General features: G+C 34.1%; 1 protein-coding gene across 2 annotated transcripts in view; it reads left to right on the top strand.

The window, feature by feature from the left end:
- Positions 1–12,811, top strand: part of PAK2 (p21 (RAC1) activated kinase 2) — a 96,369-nt gene extending 83,558 nt beyond the window's left edge. For both annotated transcript variants that reach the window (XM_068546508.1, XM_068546507.1), the window contains exons 9-15: positions 744–792; positions 1,281–1,393; positions 2,704–2,821; positions 4,625–4,724; positions 6,840–7,036; positions 9,635–9,772; positions 10,232–12,811. In XM_068546508.1, coding sequence (XP_068402609.1) covers positions 744–792; positions 1,281–1,393; positions 2,704–2,821; positions 4,625–4,724; positions 6,840–7,036; positions 9,635–9,772; positions 10,232–10,318 — 802 coding nt within the window. In that variant the 3' untranslated portion in view covers positions 10,319–12,811. The remainder of the gene's footprint in view (positions 1–743; positions 793–1,280; positions 1,394–2,703; positions 2,822–4,624; positions 4,725–6,839; positions 7,037–9,634; positions 9,773–10,231) is intronic.
- The last annotated feature ends 395 nt before the right edge of the window (positions 12,812–13,206 follow it).

Here is a 13,206-nt window from a genome sequence, read left to right as displayed (position 1 = left end):
TTTTGAAAACTTCCTTATGAATTTCTTTTTAATCACTTGCAGCACTGGTTTTAATAACAAGAAATTGAAAATCATGTTAATATTCTTCTGCCTGAGAATGGATAAATTATAAATAGTATACTGGATAATAAATGTAATAATTACAAATGAACAAGGATAACACCTCTCCATATGGATGACCATCCCCAATCCAGTGTTGAATTAAAAAAGCAAATTACAAGAAAATACATAAAATGAAATCATTTATATGAAGTAAAAAAATTATGTGAAACATTTTCTATAGTGGTACACACCTATGGGCTTAATAAAGTATAGAGAAATACATGGAAATGATGCACATCAAATACAGAATAAATACCCAATATAGATTACTTTTGGGAGGAGGTAGGATGCCTTTGGAAAGGGCACATAAGAACCTTCAAATTTATTTGTAGTTCTTTGTTTCTTAAACAGGGCAGTGGATCCATGAGTATATGTGACTTTTTTCTTTCTTTTCTTTATCTTTTTTCTGTATTTTTGTAGATCTGAAATTTATGACAAATTTCTAACATAAGTTTTGGCCACAAGAATTGCCCCTTTTTCTTATTTTTTCCCCCTTTGTTTTTGCTTTTACTTCTTTTAAAGATGTTGAGTCTTCAACGTTCTTTAACCTCTTTTTAGTTGTTCTGAGTATAAAGTCTTTGGATGTTATAAATGAGAATGATTTAGAAACCTTAAATCTGGTTGTGTCTTTTTTTCCCTAGGGCTTCTGGCACAGTTTTCACTGCTACTGATGTGGCATTGGGACAAGAGGTAGCTACCTTTTCATACTTCTGGGTGTTAGCATTAGCTTTTAATGTGGGAAGAAACTAGATCTGCCTGTGAATAATCAATAAGGAATCTCTTTTGCAGTTCGATATGTTGAAAGAATTTTACTCTAGGTAATTTTATAACACTTTCCTTATTGAGGGGAAAAAAGAAGTAATTACGTGTTTGGTTTCATAAATAAATATTTTAAAAATTATTTTCCCAGCTTGGGATGAAAAGAGGATTAATTGCTGGCACTGGGCTGACCTTGCATTAAGATTTCAAGAGAAACCTAAAAATATTTAAGCTCTATGTATTACAAAGAATTGTGCATAGGCAGTGTAGAAGTTAAAAGTACTGCCTATGAGTAAATTATTATCCCATCGTATAGTATGTATGTAATAAATTAGATTATTAACTGATCAGTGTTTTGTAATTTTCTAAGAGTATTAGGAAACTTGTTCTGACTTTTTTTTTCCCTGTTTCCATCATAGGTTGCTATTAAGCAGATTAATTTACAGAAACAGCCAAAGAAGGAATTGATCATTAATGAGATTCTGGTGATGAAAGAATTAAAGAATCCCAACATAGTTAACTTCTTAGACAGGTAAATATAAATATTTCTTAAACATTGGGAGAAAAATGTTGAAATTTTAAGTCTCATAGCTTTGGGGGCTAGCCAGTTTAGTTAGACTAGGGTTGAGTGTCAACACTGAAAAGTAAACTTGAAGGAGGAGGAGAGGTAAAAATAGCATATTACAGTTTAGAAGGTCCTTTTTCTACATAGGTATCACTTGGTAAGCGAGAGAAGGCAGTTAAATGAAGGACATTGCTGCTGGTGCTCATATTAATTACAAATGATCAGAAGCAGAAACATTAAGGAGACGTTGGCTATGATTCATGTCTTGACTGACAGAGGTGACTGACCACACAGTTTTTAAACTTTCAAGTCAGTTTTTATTTCAAATTTTGTCTTTCAGGGGCAAATAGCATGTTTATCAGAACCTCACTTAATTTAGGAATTGATGTTAAATAGCAGAACAAAAAGTAGAAGAGAAAATTATGTATCTTACATTTTTAATGTTTTTATATTTAAAAATTTTTTTATATTTGGCTGCACCATGTGGCATATGGGAATTTAGTTCCCCAACCAGGGCTTGAACCCGAGCCCTCAGCAGTGAGAGCTCGGAGTCCTAACCAGTGGACCGCCAGGGAATTACCTTACATCTGTTTTTTTTAAAAGCAGTTACATATATGTGAATGAAAGAAGAATAGTAGAAAAATAAATGAAAATTATAGTAGTGGTTGTATTGGAGATAGGGAATCATAGGTGATTTTTTAAATTTCCATATTTAAATTTGTTTTGAATGGGTTAAAAGAAAACACATTTTTAGACTTCAGGGCTAGCTCTGGGGACCATGTTCATAGAAAGAAACTTTCCAGGTACATTTCTCTGCTTTTAAAATAGTATTTCAAGTCAGTAAAGCATGGTGGTTAAGATAAGCCATAAGCTTTGGAATCAGTTGTGCTTGGCTTCAGGTTCTGGTTCTGTCACTTACTGGCTGTGTGACCTTGGATGAGTTACTTAGCCTTTCCAAGCCTCCATCTTTTCATCTGTAAAACAGGACAAATCATTCCTACCATACAAGGTTATTTGAATTGGAATAATCTATGTACACACTCAAGTTAGAATTGTGGGCAAAATTTTAAAGTGATTTGGGAAAATCATAATGACCCTCAGTTATTTTTTTTTTGTGCTGTTCCATAGCAACTTTTCAGTTTTCTTCCCAGCTATCAAATCTACCAGCTTTCTAGTTTTTTAAATTAGGATTCCTAACATTTGAATTCTTCAATATAGAGTACCACGTGTTTAGAAAAAGTAAAAGTGTGAATGTATTTTTTATGTTCTTTTTTTAGTTACCTGGTGGGAGATGAATTGTTTGTGGTAATGGAGTACCTTGCTGGGGGATCACTTACTGATGTTGTAACAGAGACCTGCATGGATGAAGCACAGATTGCTGCTGTATGCAGAGAGGTGAGTTTGCTCCCTTTTTGAAAAGTTACAGTAACAATGTGGTTAACAGGATGTGAAAAAAAGCAAATTTTTAGTTATTATCCAAGCAGGATACTTTTAAGGGTGAGAGGGAGTGCCATTAAAAATACACCGCTCAACAGTGGAAACAAGGACAAAGTGGTACACATCTTCACCCTAAGTATTAATTAATAAGTTTACTTGTGGCTTTATCGATCTCATTAAAGGTGACCAATGAGATGATATTCATTAATGAATTTGAGACATACTGTTTGCTTAGGCTAGTAGAATTCTGCCACATTGCCTACATCTAAGCCAAAAATGAGCCTTTCTTTCTTCCATGTAATCTTTTCGTACAGATGAGACTTAGGTTGATGATTTGCTTATTGTCATTAAAACTGCAACAGTACTTTCTTCGAATATCCTAGGAATCATTGTCACAAAGGACAAAATTGTAAAAGTTCTTACGACTATTATGTTTCCTGTGATTTGGCTTTCAGCATTTTTACAGTGAATTATAAGTAAATTATAAACTTTGTTCATGTAAGAACAGTATGTGTGATGTTTTTCCTTTTTCAGCTTTTATTAGGTGTTTTTAAAAAAGTATTCTTTGAAACTTTTAATTCTAATGTAATTATGTTTCACCTAAGGGGAGCCCTCTTGACTCTTTCAGGAGGGAAACAATAATATATCCCTTAACAAAGAATGTTTGATCACTTAAAAGCTGATAAAAACTTAAGGACTTATCTATTTATACTTAATTTGTTTTTCTAATAATTTTTTTCATAATCAGTATAAAATTATTTTAGTAGTTCCTCTAATTGTGATAACATTTGTTTCTATTTGTTTACACAAGTATTTTTCTGGGGATTTGTTCTTTTCAGGAATCTGTTTAAATGCTTGGTAAATGTATTGCAGTAATACACAGTTAATCTGGTTTTTTTCTTTGAATAGTAGAGTATTTTGAATGAGATTTTTGTTATTAATGATGTACAGACTTTATTTGTTGTTCTACTTTAATGGGGGTAAGAAATAAAAACAACTTTTTCCAAGTTAACCATTTATACTCAGTTTACATTAAAAAAACATAGCAAGCAGATTTTTAAAATTGAATTTCATTCTTGTTTTTAAGGAAGTGAGAGTAGTTCTTCTGCTCTTTTGACTCAGTGCTTTCTGAAATATGGCATAAGAGGGAAGTGGTGTCCAGGATCATCATTGGTGTCTAGGGTGTGGGTATAGCTTTATGTAAAACCTACCATAGAAGGAATGAAGAAAATATTTTACATAGCATTGAACAGCTGGAGAGAACCAGACCCCCAGTGGCTTACATTGATTAGACTTCGGCATATTTCAGATTCAAATGGGAATGATCACAAGTTTATCCTTTACTGTTGAAATGATTTCTAAAAAGCCTTGTGCATCTTTACCAAGTGCTGCATACCTTTAGGCATTTAAACCTGAGCAGGCCTAGAAATCATGTAGACCCACCATTTCATAAATGAGAACATTGAAGACTAAGTGATATTCTATGGTATTAAATAATCTGTGGCAGAAATAGGACTAGATAAGACATTATTTAATATTTGTCTCTGGATAAGAGCAGAGAGTGGGAAGAGGGGGATCTAATTATTTAAGGTGTCTTATTTTCATAACTGCATGTGACAGGATTTTTTTCTTCATAAATGTATTATTAGAGTGTCTTCTGCTGGTTACTAGAGGTGGTGCATAGGTCATAAATAGTGTATGTGAACTTTCCTTAGACTTTTCAGGGACTGTTTCATTGATAGATGTTTTTCTCCTGTTCAGTGTTTACAGGCATTGGAGTTTTTACATGCTAATCAAGTGATCCACAGAGACATCAAAAGTGACAATGTGCTTTTGGGCATGGAAGGATCTGTTAAACTTAGTGAGTAACAAGTGAACAAATAACATTTATATGTTACTTATAATTTTCTGCCTTTTGTTTAAGTAAAAACCCTCTTCTGCTATTAACATTTTTATGGCAATACAGGGAGTGGGGGAGAATAGTAGTAAAAAGATATGGACTGTCAGCTGGACAGCTTGAGTTTAAATAGCAGATCTGCTACTACTTGCTGAATAATTTTGGGTGAGTTACGTAATCTCTTTTTGTGTCCATTTTCTCATTTGTATGATAAGGAAAATAACAGTACCTATCTCAGAGAATTCTTCTGAGTAGTAAAAATGTAAAGCACTGAGGAACAGTGTCTGGGACTATTATAATGTTGGTGCTGTCTTCCAAACATAAACTTGGATTTATCTCTGCTACCTGTTGGGGTAGGTTTTTGTCATTGTGCTGTTCATCTTTCTCTGGATTTGGTAGATGGTGGCCTAATTGGGGGAGGGCTGTATGACTCTTATGTCAGAGATGACAAGGTCTGAAAAAAACCATGTGTAAACCTCTTTCCCCAATTAACTTCTGTATCAGACATGGTAGAGTCATGGGAAAAAAAAAAAACCTCCTTTCCTCTGCTGGCTATAATCTTCAGTTCCAACCGTGTCCTCTGGAGGATTCAAGAAGAACTTATACTGAGGTTTCTCCAACTATGCAAAATTCAAGGCATTTCTTAGATCAAGAGACCAAAAACTTTTTCTTCTGTTTGCCTAGAAGAGTTTGGCTCCTTTTTCAACATCTCTTTTTTTAAGATAGATCCTCCGAAGGTTATTCAACCACAAGAAAGGGGACCCAGGTTCTAGCAGATGGTCAGAATATATAGTTAATAATTGTAATTTTAATGGGAAAACTAGAAATTGACATTCTCATACATTTTTGGTGGATACACAGGTAAACTAAATTTGACTTTGTTGGATAATATGTTACCATGGCTCTACCACTTACTAGATGAATGATCTTGGATAAGTTATCTAAAAATATGTATGCCTCAGTTTCCCCATTTGTAAAATGGAAATCATAATAGTAAATATGCCTGTCTCATAAAGTTATCATGAGGTATGTTAATTCTTATGAGGTATTATACTTGGAACAGTTTATAAGCACTCATTTTAGCTGTAAATGTTATGATTTGACCTAACAATTGCTCTTTTAGGATTCTCTCCTATAGAATTACTGAACATATGCACAGCAATAAGTACAAAAATGTTCTCTGCAACCTTGTAAAGAAAAACCAACGATATCTTAAATGTTTAGTAGTACAGAAATGGTTAAATACATTATGGTATTTTTATGTTCCGTGAAGTTGTGTAGTTATAATAATGAGGTGGGTTAACGTACTAATATGGAAAGATATTTAAAAAATTAGGTTTTAAAAAGCAGTTTACAAAATATCCTAACTAGGTAAAATAAACCAATCAGTTCACGGGTATTATTTGTACATTTGGAAATGCATAACGAAAAGTCTAAAGCTTACAAACCTAAATGTTAACAGTATTTACCTATGGAGTAGAATGGGTTTAACAGTAGAAGGAAGGAAAAAATTCTAGATTCTCATCTTGACTTTTCCACTAAATTAATACTGGGTACTAAATTAGGCATTCTGCTCTTCAGTTATAAACGAGGTGGTTGGAATAGAGTAATGCTGGTGAAGACCTTGTAGGTACAGTTGCAGTTAAACATGTTCTTTTTCTAGGCTCTCTGCTGAGTTGGATGCTTATTATTATTAATTCTAGCTTCTGTTTATTTTCTTCAAAAGTAATTTCCACTTCCTGACCTTTGCCTGATTCACAGTGGACATAGTTTTGGTGTCCAGCTTTGGTGACTTTTTCTTTCAGACTTTTTCAACTTTATTAAAATTTTTAGGATAGAATTATTTAGAATAAAAGGCTTCCTGATAATTTACCCTCTACTTGTGGGAAGTAAAAGTTAAAAAGTGAGAGTATATAACATCATCAAAATATTTGTAAGCCCATTCTGGTTTTCTTTATTAATACATTCTTAAAAATTAAGAGGCTGAATACTCAAATGTAATTAGTTAAATCATATAAAGTAAACTCTTAAACAACCCATGGACACCATTAACTCAAGATGTTTTATTTTGTTTTATAGCTGACTTTGGTTTCTGTGCCCAGATCACCCCTGAGCAGAGCAAGCGAAGTACTATGGTTGGAACGCCATACTGGATGGCACCAGAGGTGGTTACACGGAAAGCTTATGGCCCTAAGGTTGACATCTGGTCTCTGGGTATTATGGCTATTGAGATGGTAGAAGGAGAGCCTCCATACCTCAATGAAAATCCTTTGAGGGTAAGACCAATTAAATACCAGCCTTATTTTAAGAAAAATAATTTTCTTTAAATCATTTATTTAGAACTTGCTTTTGCCAGGCACTGGCCAAGAATTTAGGATACAAAGTTGATAAAACCTAGTCTCTGCCCTCACCCTACATCTAAAAATCATTTGCTTCTGGCTTATTGAGTTGAATGTGTTAGGTGTAAAGAGTTTGTAAATTTTTGGTAAGCTGTATGGTTTCTAAATTTGCACATAAGTAAGAATTTGGTCACTTTTCTGCAGAATTAAGGGACTCTAGATATATCCTTCAGGTTGTTGACTTTGAACCTTGGCCTCTGTACCCCCAGGTACAAAGAGGAAAGCAGGATCACATCTATGAGAAGGCTGTGTAGATGGCAATGTTAAAGCCCATATTCAAACAAAAGAGTGAGGGTTCTGAGAAACAGATGAAGTCAGTAGACTTTAAACAGTTATGTACGTATTCCAGCAGCTGAGGTGGAGAGTTCCATCTTTCTTTCTTTCTCTTTTATCTTTTACTTCTTTTAAATTATCATATATGACTCAGTATCAGTAGTTAATAAGGAAATGCAAATCAAAACCTCAACAAGATCACTACACCCTTACTAGAATGACTATAATCAAAAAGGCAGACAATGATAAGTTTTGGTGAGAATGTGAAGAAACTGGAACCCTCATACATTGCTAGCGGAAATGTAAAATGGTACAGCACTTTGGAAAACAGTTTGACAGTTCCTGTAAAAATTAACTTTGAGGGGCTTCCCTGGTGGCGCGGTGGTTGAGAATCTGCCTGCCAATGCAGGGGACACGGGTTCGAGCCCTGGTCTGGGAAGATCCCACATGCCGCGGAGCGGCTGGGCCCGTGGGCCACAATTACTGAGCCTGCGCGTCTGGAGCCTGTGCTCCGCAACAAGAGAGGCCGCGATAATGAGAGGCCCGCGCACCGCGATGAAGAGTGGCCCCCGCTTGCCACAACTAGAGAAAGCCCTCACACAGAAACGAAGACCCAACACAGCCATAAATAAATAAATAAATAAATAAATAAATCCAAAGTTTAAAAAAAAAAATGATTGTATTGAATGTAGTAATCAATGAAGAAACAAGGTAGATATTGTAACTAGCTCAAACAAGAATTATTAAAAAAAAAAAAAAAATTAACTTTGAGTTACCATGTGACTTGGCAGTTCCACTGCTAGGTAAATAACCAAGAGAATTAAAAGCATTCATCATTCATCCACCCAAGAACTTGTACACAAATGTTCATGGCAGCATTATTCATAATAACCAATAGGTGGAACACAGGGAATTTTTAGGGCAGTGAAAGTATTCTGTGTGATACTATAATGGTAGTTGCATGATAGTGTACATTTGTCAAAACCCATAGAACTGTGCAATACAAAGAGTGAACCCCAATGTAAACTACAGACTTCTGTTTAATGAAAGTGTGTCAATATTGGTTCATCACTTGTAACATAGTGTACCATACTAACGTACGATTTTCATAATGGGGGAACTCTGTGTGTGTGTGTGTATAGGGGTGGTATATGGGAGCTGTGTACTATCTGCTCAATTTTCTGTACATCTAAAACTTCTTTCAGAAAGTCTATTGAGGTTTTTTTTTTTTTAATTCCATTTCTAGGAGTTCAAAGAAAATAGAGAATTACATAAAGAATACAGGGATTTTCCAAAGGGGATTGACTAAATTATGAAGCACCCATATAATAAGACACTATTCAATTCAGCCATTAAAATAATTTTGTAGATCTAATCTGTTATTATTGATAGTAATGATGAGGGTGGGATATAGCTAGTTTTGTTTCGGGTTTTGTTTTGTTTTTTTTTTTAAAGACTTTGTTTTTTTTAGAGCAGTTTCATGTTCACAGCAATACTGAGAGAAAAGTACAGAGATTTCCCATATGCCCTCTCCCCCTACACATGCATAACCTCCCCCATTATCACCATCCCTCACAGAGGGTACATTTCTTACAATCATTGAACCTACACTGACACATCATTATCATCCAGAGTCTATAGTTTACATTAGGGTTCACTCTTGATGTCATATGTCATGGGTTTGGACAAATGTATACTGAATAACGTGTCCATTATAAAAGTATCTTAAAGAGTATTTTCATTGCCTTAAAAATCCTATGTGTTCCACCTGTTCATCTATAGCCATATAGATATAGCTAATTTAAAATTTCTTAAAGCGGTTTCAACAAATCCCATTGTTTTGAAATGTGGTATGACTTCGAAAAAAAATCTTAAGAAAGATAAATAGGATACTATATGTGGATGGTGGGATTGTGGTCATTTTTCTTTATACCATTTTATTATAGTGGTAGTTTTATTTATCAATATGTATTTATAATCCAAAAAAAGAAAAAGGTGAAGATAATTTTGAAAAAAAGTCAGGGAAATGTAACATCTAAAAATAAAGTGAAAAATATCTAATCGAAATGGGTAGAAATAATAACCGCACTTTAGTGTGTATGACAATTGTCTTTAAATACGTAAAAGATCCATAAACTTTAAAGTACTCTCTAACTTTGTTGAGCTATCTTAAGTATGTCAGAGTTGTTCTTCTATTCTTAGGCCTTGTACCTGATAGCGACTAATGGAACCCCAGAACTTCAAAACCCAGAGAAACTTTCCCCAATATTTCGGGATTTCTTAAATCGATGTTTGGAGATGGATGTGGAGAAAAGGGGTTCAGCCAGAGAATTGTTACAGGTGAATTTGGAAATAATACTATTTTGGGAAAAAGTTGACTTTTTTGAGTAACCGGCAGAAAGTTTACATAGGGTTAATAATTACATTTCACTATTCATTCATCACCAGCAGCATGGCAGCTGCTGCAGTTTAGGATTTTATCTGCTGGGAATAAAATACCCATAATACTGGGATAAATGTATGAGTTTTTCATATTACCAGTTCTCACACCAGTTCATTGCAGGCATGGGTATCTGGGTCATTTAACTGAGATTTTATAATATGAGAAAAACTAAAAAGACTACACTTTCAACCATAGGAGTGATGTAGTGATTTTGTTGATTTTATATAAGTACTGAAATATGTGTTTGTTAAATAAATTATGATCCATAAAGTAGTCTTTGGGGCTTAATTGAAAGGAAATATTTAGCTTCTAAACTGGTGACATTTACATTTATTTTCCCTCACTCTTTCTGACAGCATCCCTTCCTGAAACTGGCCAAACCATTATCCAGCTTGACACCACTGATCATGGCAGCTAAAGAAGCAATGAAGAGTAACCGTTAACATCATTGCCGTGGCCTCATATTCTTTTTTCCATTTTCTAAAAGAAGTCTTTTAATATATGAAAAATATTATTCTTTTGGGGTTTAAAGAAATGGTCTACATAACATGGAGGAAAAAAACAAGCTACTATTTCCTGAAGACAACCAAGAAAAAATTGCAAAACAGAATGACAACTTTCTATTGAATCCCTTCTTTAGGGTCCAAAAGGAATTGTGGACTGAATCACTAGCCTTACGTCTTTCAGCAGAAAGCCCATCAGGGCCATTTATCATGCTTGAGATTTGCATTTTATTTTGCTGACTTCATTATAATAGATCCCATTCATTGTCCCTTTTGGGGTATTTTCAGTACTTGAATGGCAGATTTGAGTTTTGCAGAGTATGTGTTTTATCTGCTAGTCTTCTTTTCTCTCTTCTTCCTAACTTTCTTTTCCTTGACTTGCTCCTTTTGAGTTGCTTTGAGAAATGTTTCTTATGCCTAAATTGGAGGCAAGTGTGATAGAAATTTTGTAGCTCCTTATATTGGCAAAGGAGTTCAATATGGTTTAACTTTGTATAGAAGTTAGAACCAGCTATTGTTACATGTAATATTTCAGTTCAGAATTTGAACTGAAGGAAGGGAAGAAAAGTACGTGATTTTTACCTTTTTTAACAAATGTGAAAGAACCAGTTTTAAAAATTTCATAATAGTGAGTTGTTTGGCATTTGTTACATGTATAGAGAGAAGACTAATAATCTATATTTATAACTAAATCATTGAAACAGAAAAAGAATCCCATTGACTCTACTTTCTTACACTTTCGTTTTTCTTTCTATGTCCTCTTCAGATTTGGCTTCAGGACTTTGGTTTGTGCCGCTACTTTCCCCTTCCCTCTTTTTTTCCCTTCATTTTGGAAATAAGTTTCTGTATATGTTGTAATTTTAGCTGGTTTGTTTTTTAATTAACCCTTTCTCACCCTACTCCTCCCCCCCCCCTTCCCATGGTAAATAATATAATAACCATTGAATTTTCAGAATTTAAAAGTTAACCTTTTTTTTTTCCCATTTAAAGGTAAAAAATATTTGGAGCTAGCAGAGACAAAGTGAGAGGCTTGAACCTTGGTGAGCTCTAAAATAGATAAGATTATATTCATGAAAGAGAAATGTCAGTTACTTAGAGATGCAGCTTCTGACCAGTAAACTGTAGAGATTTGTTATAAACATTGTTCCCAGCCCATTACCAACATTTTTACTGTCTGTGAGAACTTAAGTGACAAAGTACTTCTTGGTAAATTCATGGGTCATTTGAGATGTTGAGTTACTTTAGATTTTTTTCAAATAAGTAAATAATATTCATGTAAAAAACTGGAGAAAGAAAGAGTAATGAAATGTGCTTGTTGATAGCAATACATTTTTTATTTTAAAGATTTTAAAAAGGTCTGTGACCTGTAGCATTAATTATTAGAGTGCCCTCTCTTCTCCCTTCCCCTCCTCTCCTCTTCTTCTCTCATCATTTTAATTGTTTGGCTTTTGGAGGCAGTATTGTCCCTTCTGACAGGCCAAGAGCCACATGAAAGAGAAAAATATGTGCTTTGGTTCTGGCTTTTTTGTTCCCACCATTCGCTCCTAATTGACTTCACACCTACTTGCCATCCTGCAATAGTACAAATCATGAATAAAAATAATTTTGATGTTTTGGAGTACATTAGGAGAACTTAATATGAGTTTTATTTCCTATCATTCCCATCATGTCTGTGTTAAGATACAGGTATAAGGATAGAAATGGCTGGTGGGGTTTGTTTGTTTTTTTAATTGGTAATGCAGGAAGGTTTTCACGAAAATAAGTAAGATAATTAGTGAAACTTGTATCTAGAGCACTTAATAGTCTCTGTTTTCAATTTGATTCTTGATTTCATTTTTCTCTGGATTATATTGGCCTTCTACAGCTATTACTAAATTACTTTACAGAAATAAGCTGGTTTATTTCTGGTGGAAAGCTACAGTGTCTCTTGAGTTCCAGATTTGAACATTCTTTGTAAATAGTTGTCTGGATGGATTATGATAAAGAAGATGCTACCAATGAAATAGAAAACCAACTAGATGGTATAAGACTGTGATCCTCATGACCACTCTAGAAGGCACTTCCATGCGTAAGTCATAAAGGCCATATTCACTGAATGCAGTGCCAATGCCCCATTTTTATGCCTGTGACTCAACAAAGGTCTTTTCAGTTTATAGAAGCAGTTTGGGGTTTGTATTTACAACTTCCTTGATGGTTACCTGCATGTCCATTGCTGGCAACGGACTTTGTCATTAAAACCTGACTCCTAGGTTAAGGGAGCTACGCTGTGGTTTATTCTTTACTTACTTGGATAAACTAACTTGTAATAGAAATGTACTTTGGTTAATTCTGAAATGTGTCAATTATTGAATAATCTTAATCTTAAAAGCAATACAGAATTGTGATTTATTAATTTTAAATTAAAATGTTCACATGTTGTTGCAAGAAAAATTATATCTGAATCAAGATTCATGGTTTTTTTTTTAATAACTGCCTTTTGTATTTACCTTTTTGTCATTACTTTAGAATGAAAATTCCCATTTAAATCTAAAAATTACCTTAGTAGTCCTCTTTTGTTATTAAGACAATATTACTGTAGTATTTATTATATTTCAGACTCTCTGGCAGTCTAAAAGTTTCCTTCTCCTCTTGTTCCTTTTGCTGCTTTTAGGGACAGTTAAAACTGGGAAACCATGAAAATATTGAATATTTCATCCTACGTAGAATAGTAAACAAGTAGAGTGATTGTGCTAGCATAAGAAACTAAGGCTAACACAACTCTGTTTTCATGTGTTGAGTGCCTGGCACACAGTACAAATTCTCTTCTCAACATATAAATATTAAGCTGC

The sequence above is a fragment of the Eschrichtius robustus genome, chromosome 6, assembly GCF_028021215.1.
Source record: "Eschrichtius robustus isolate mEscRob2 chromosome 6, mEscRob2.pri, whole genome shotgun sequence".
In the NCBI taxonomy this organism is placed as follows: domain Eukaryota; kingdom Metazoa; phylum Chordata; class Mammalia; order Artiodactyla; family Eschrichtiidae; genus Eschrichtius; species Eschrichtius robustus.
This window is presented reverse-complemented; position numbering and strand designations above follow the sequence as displayed.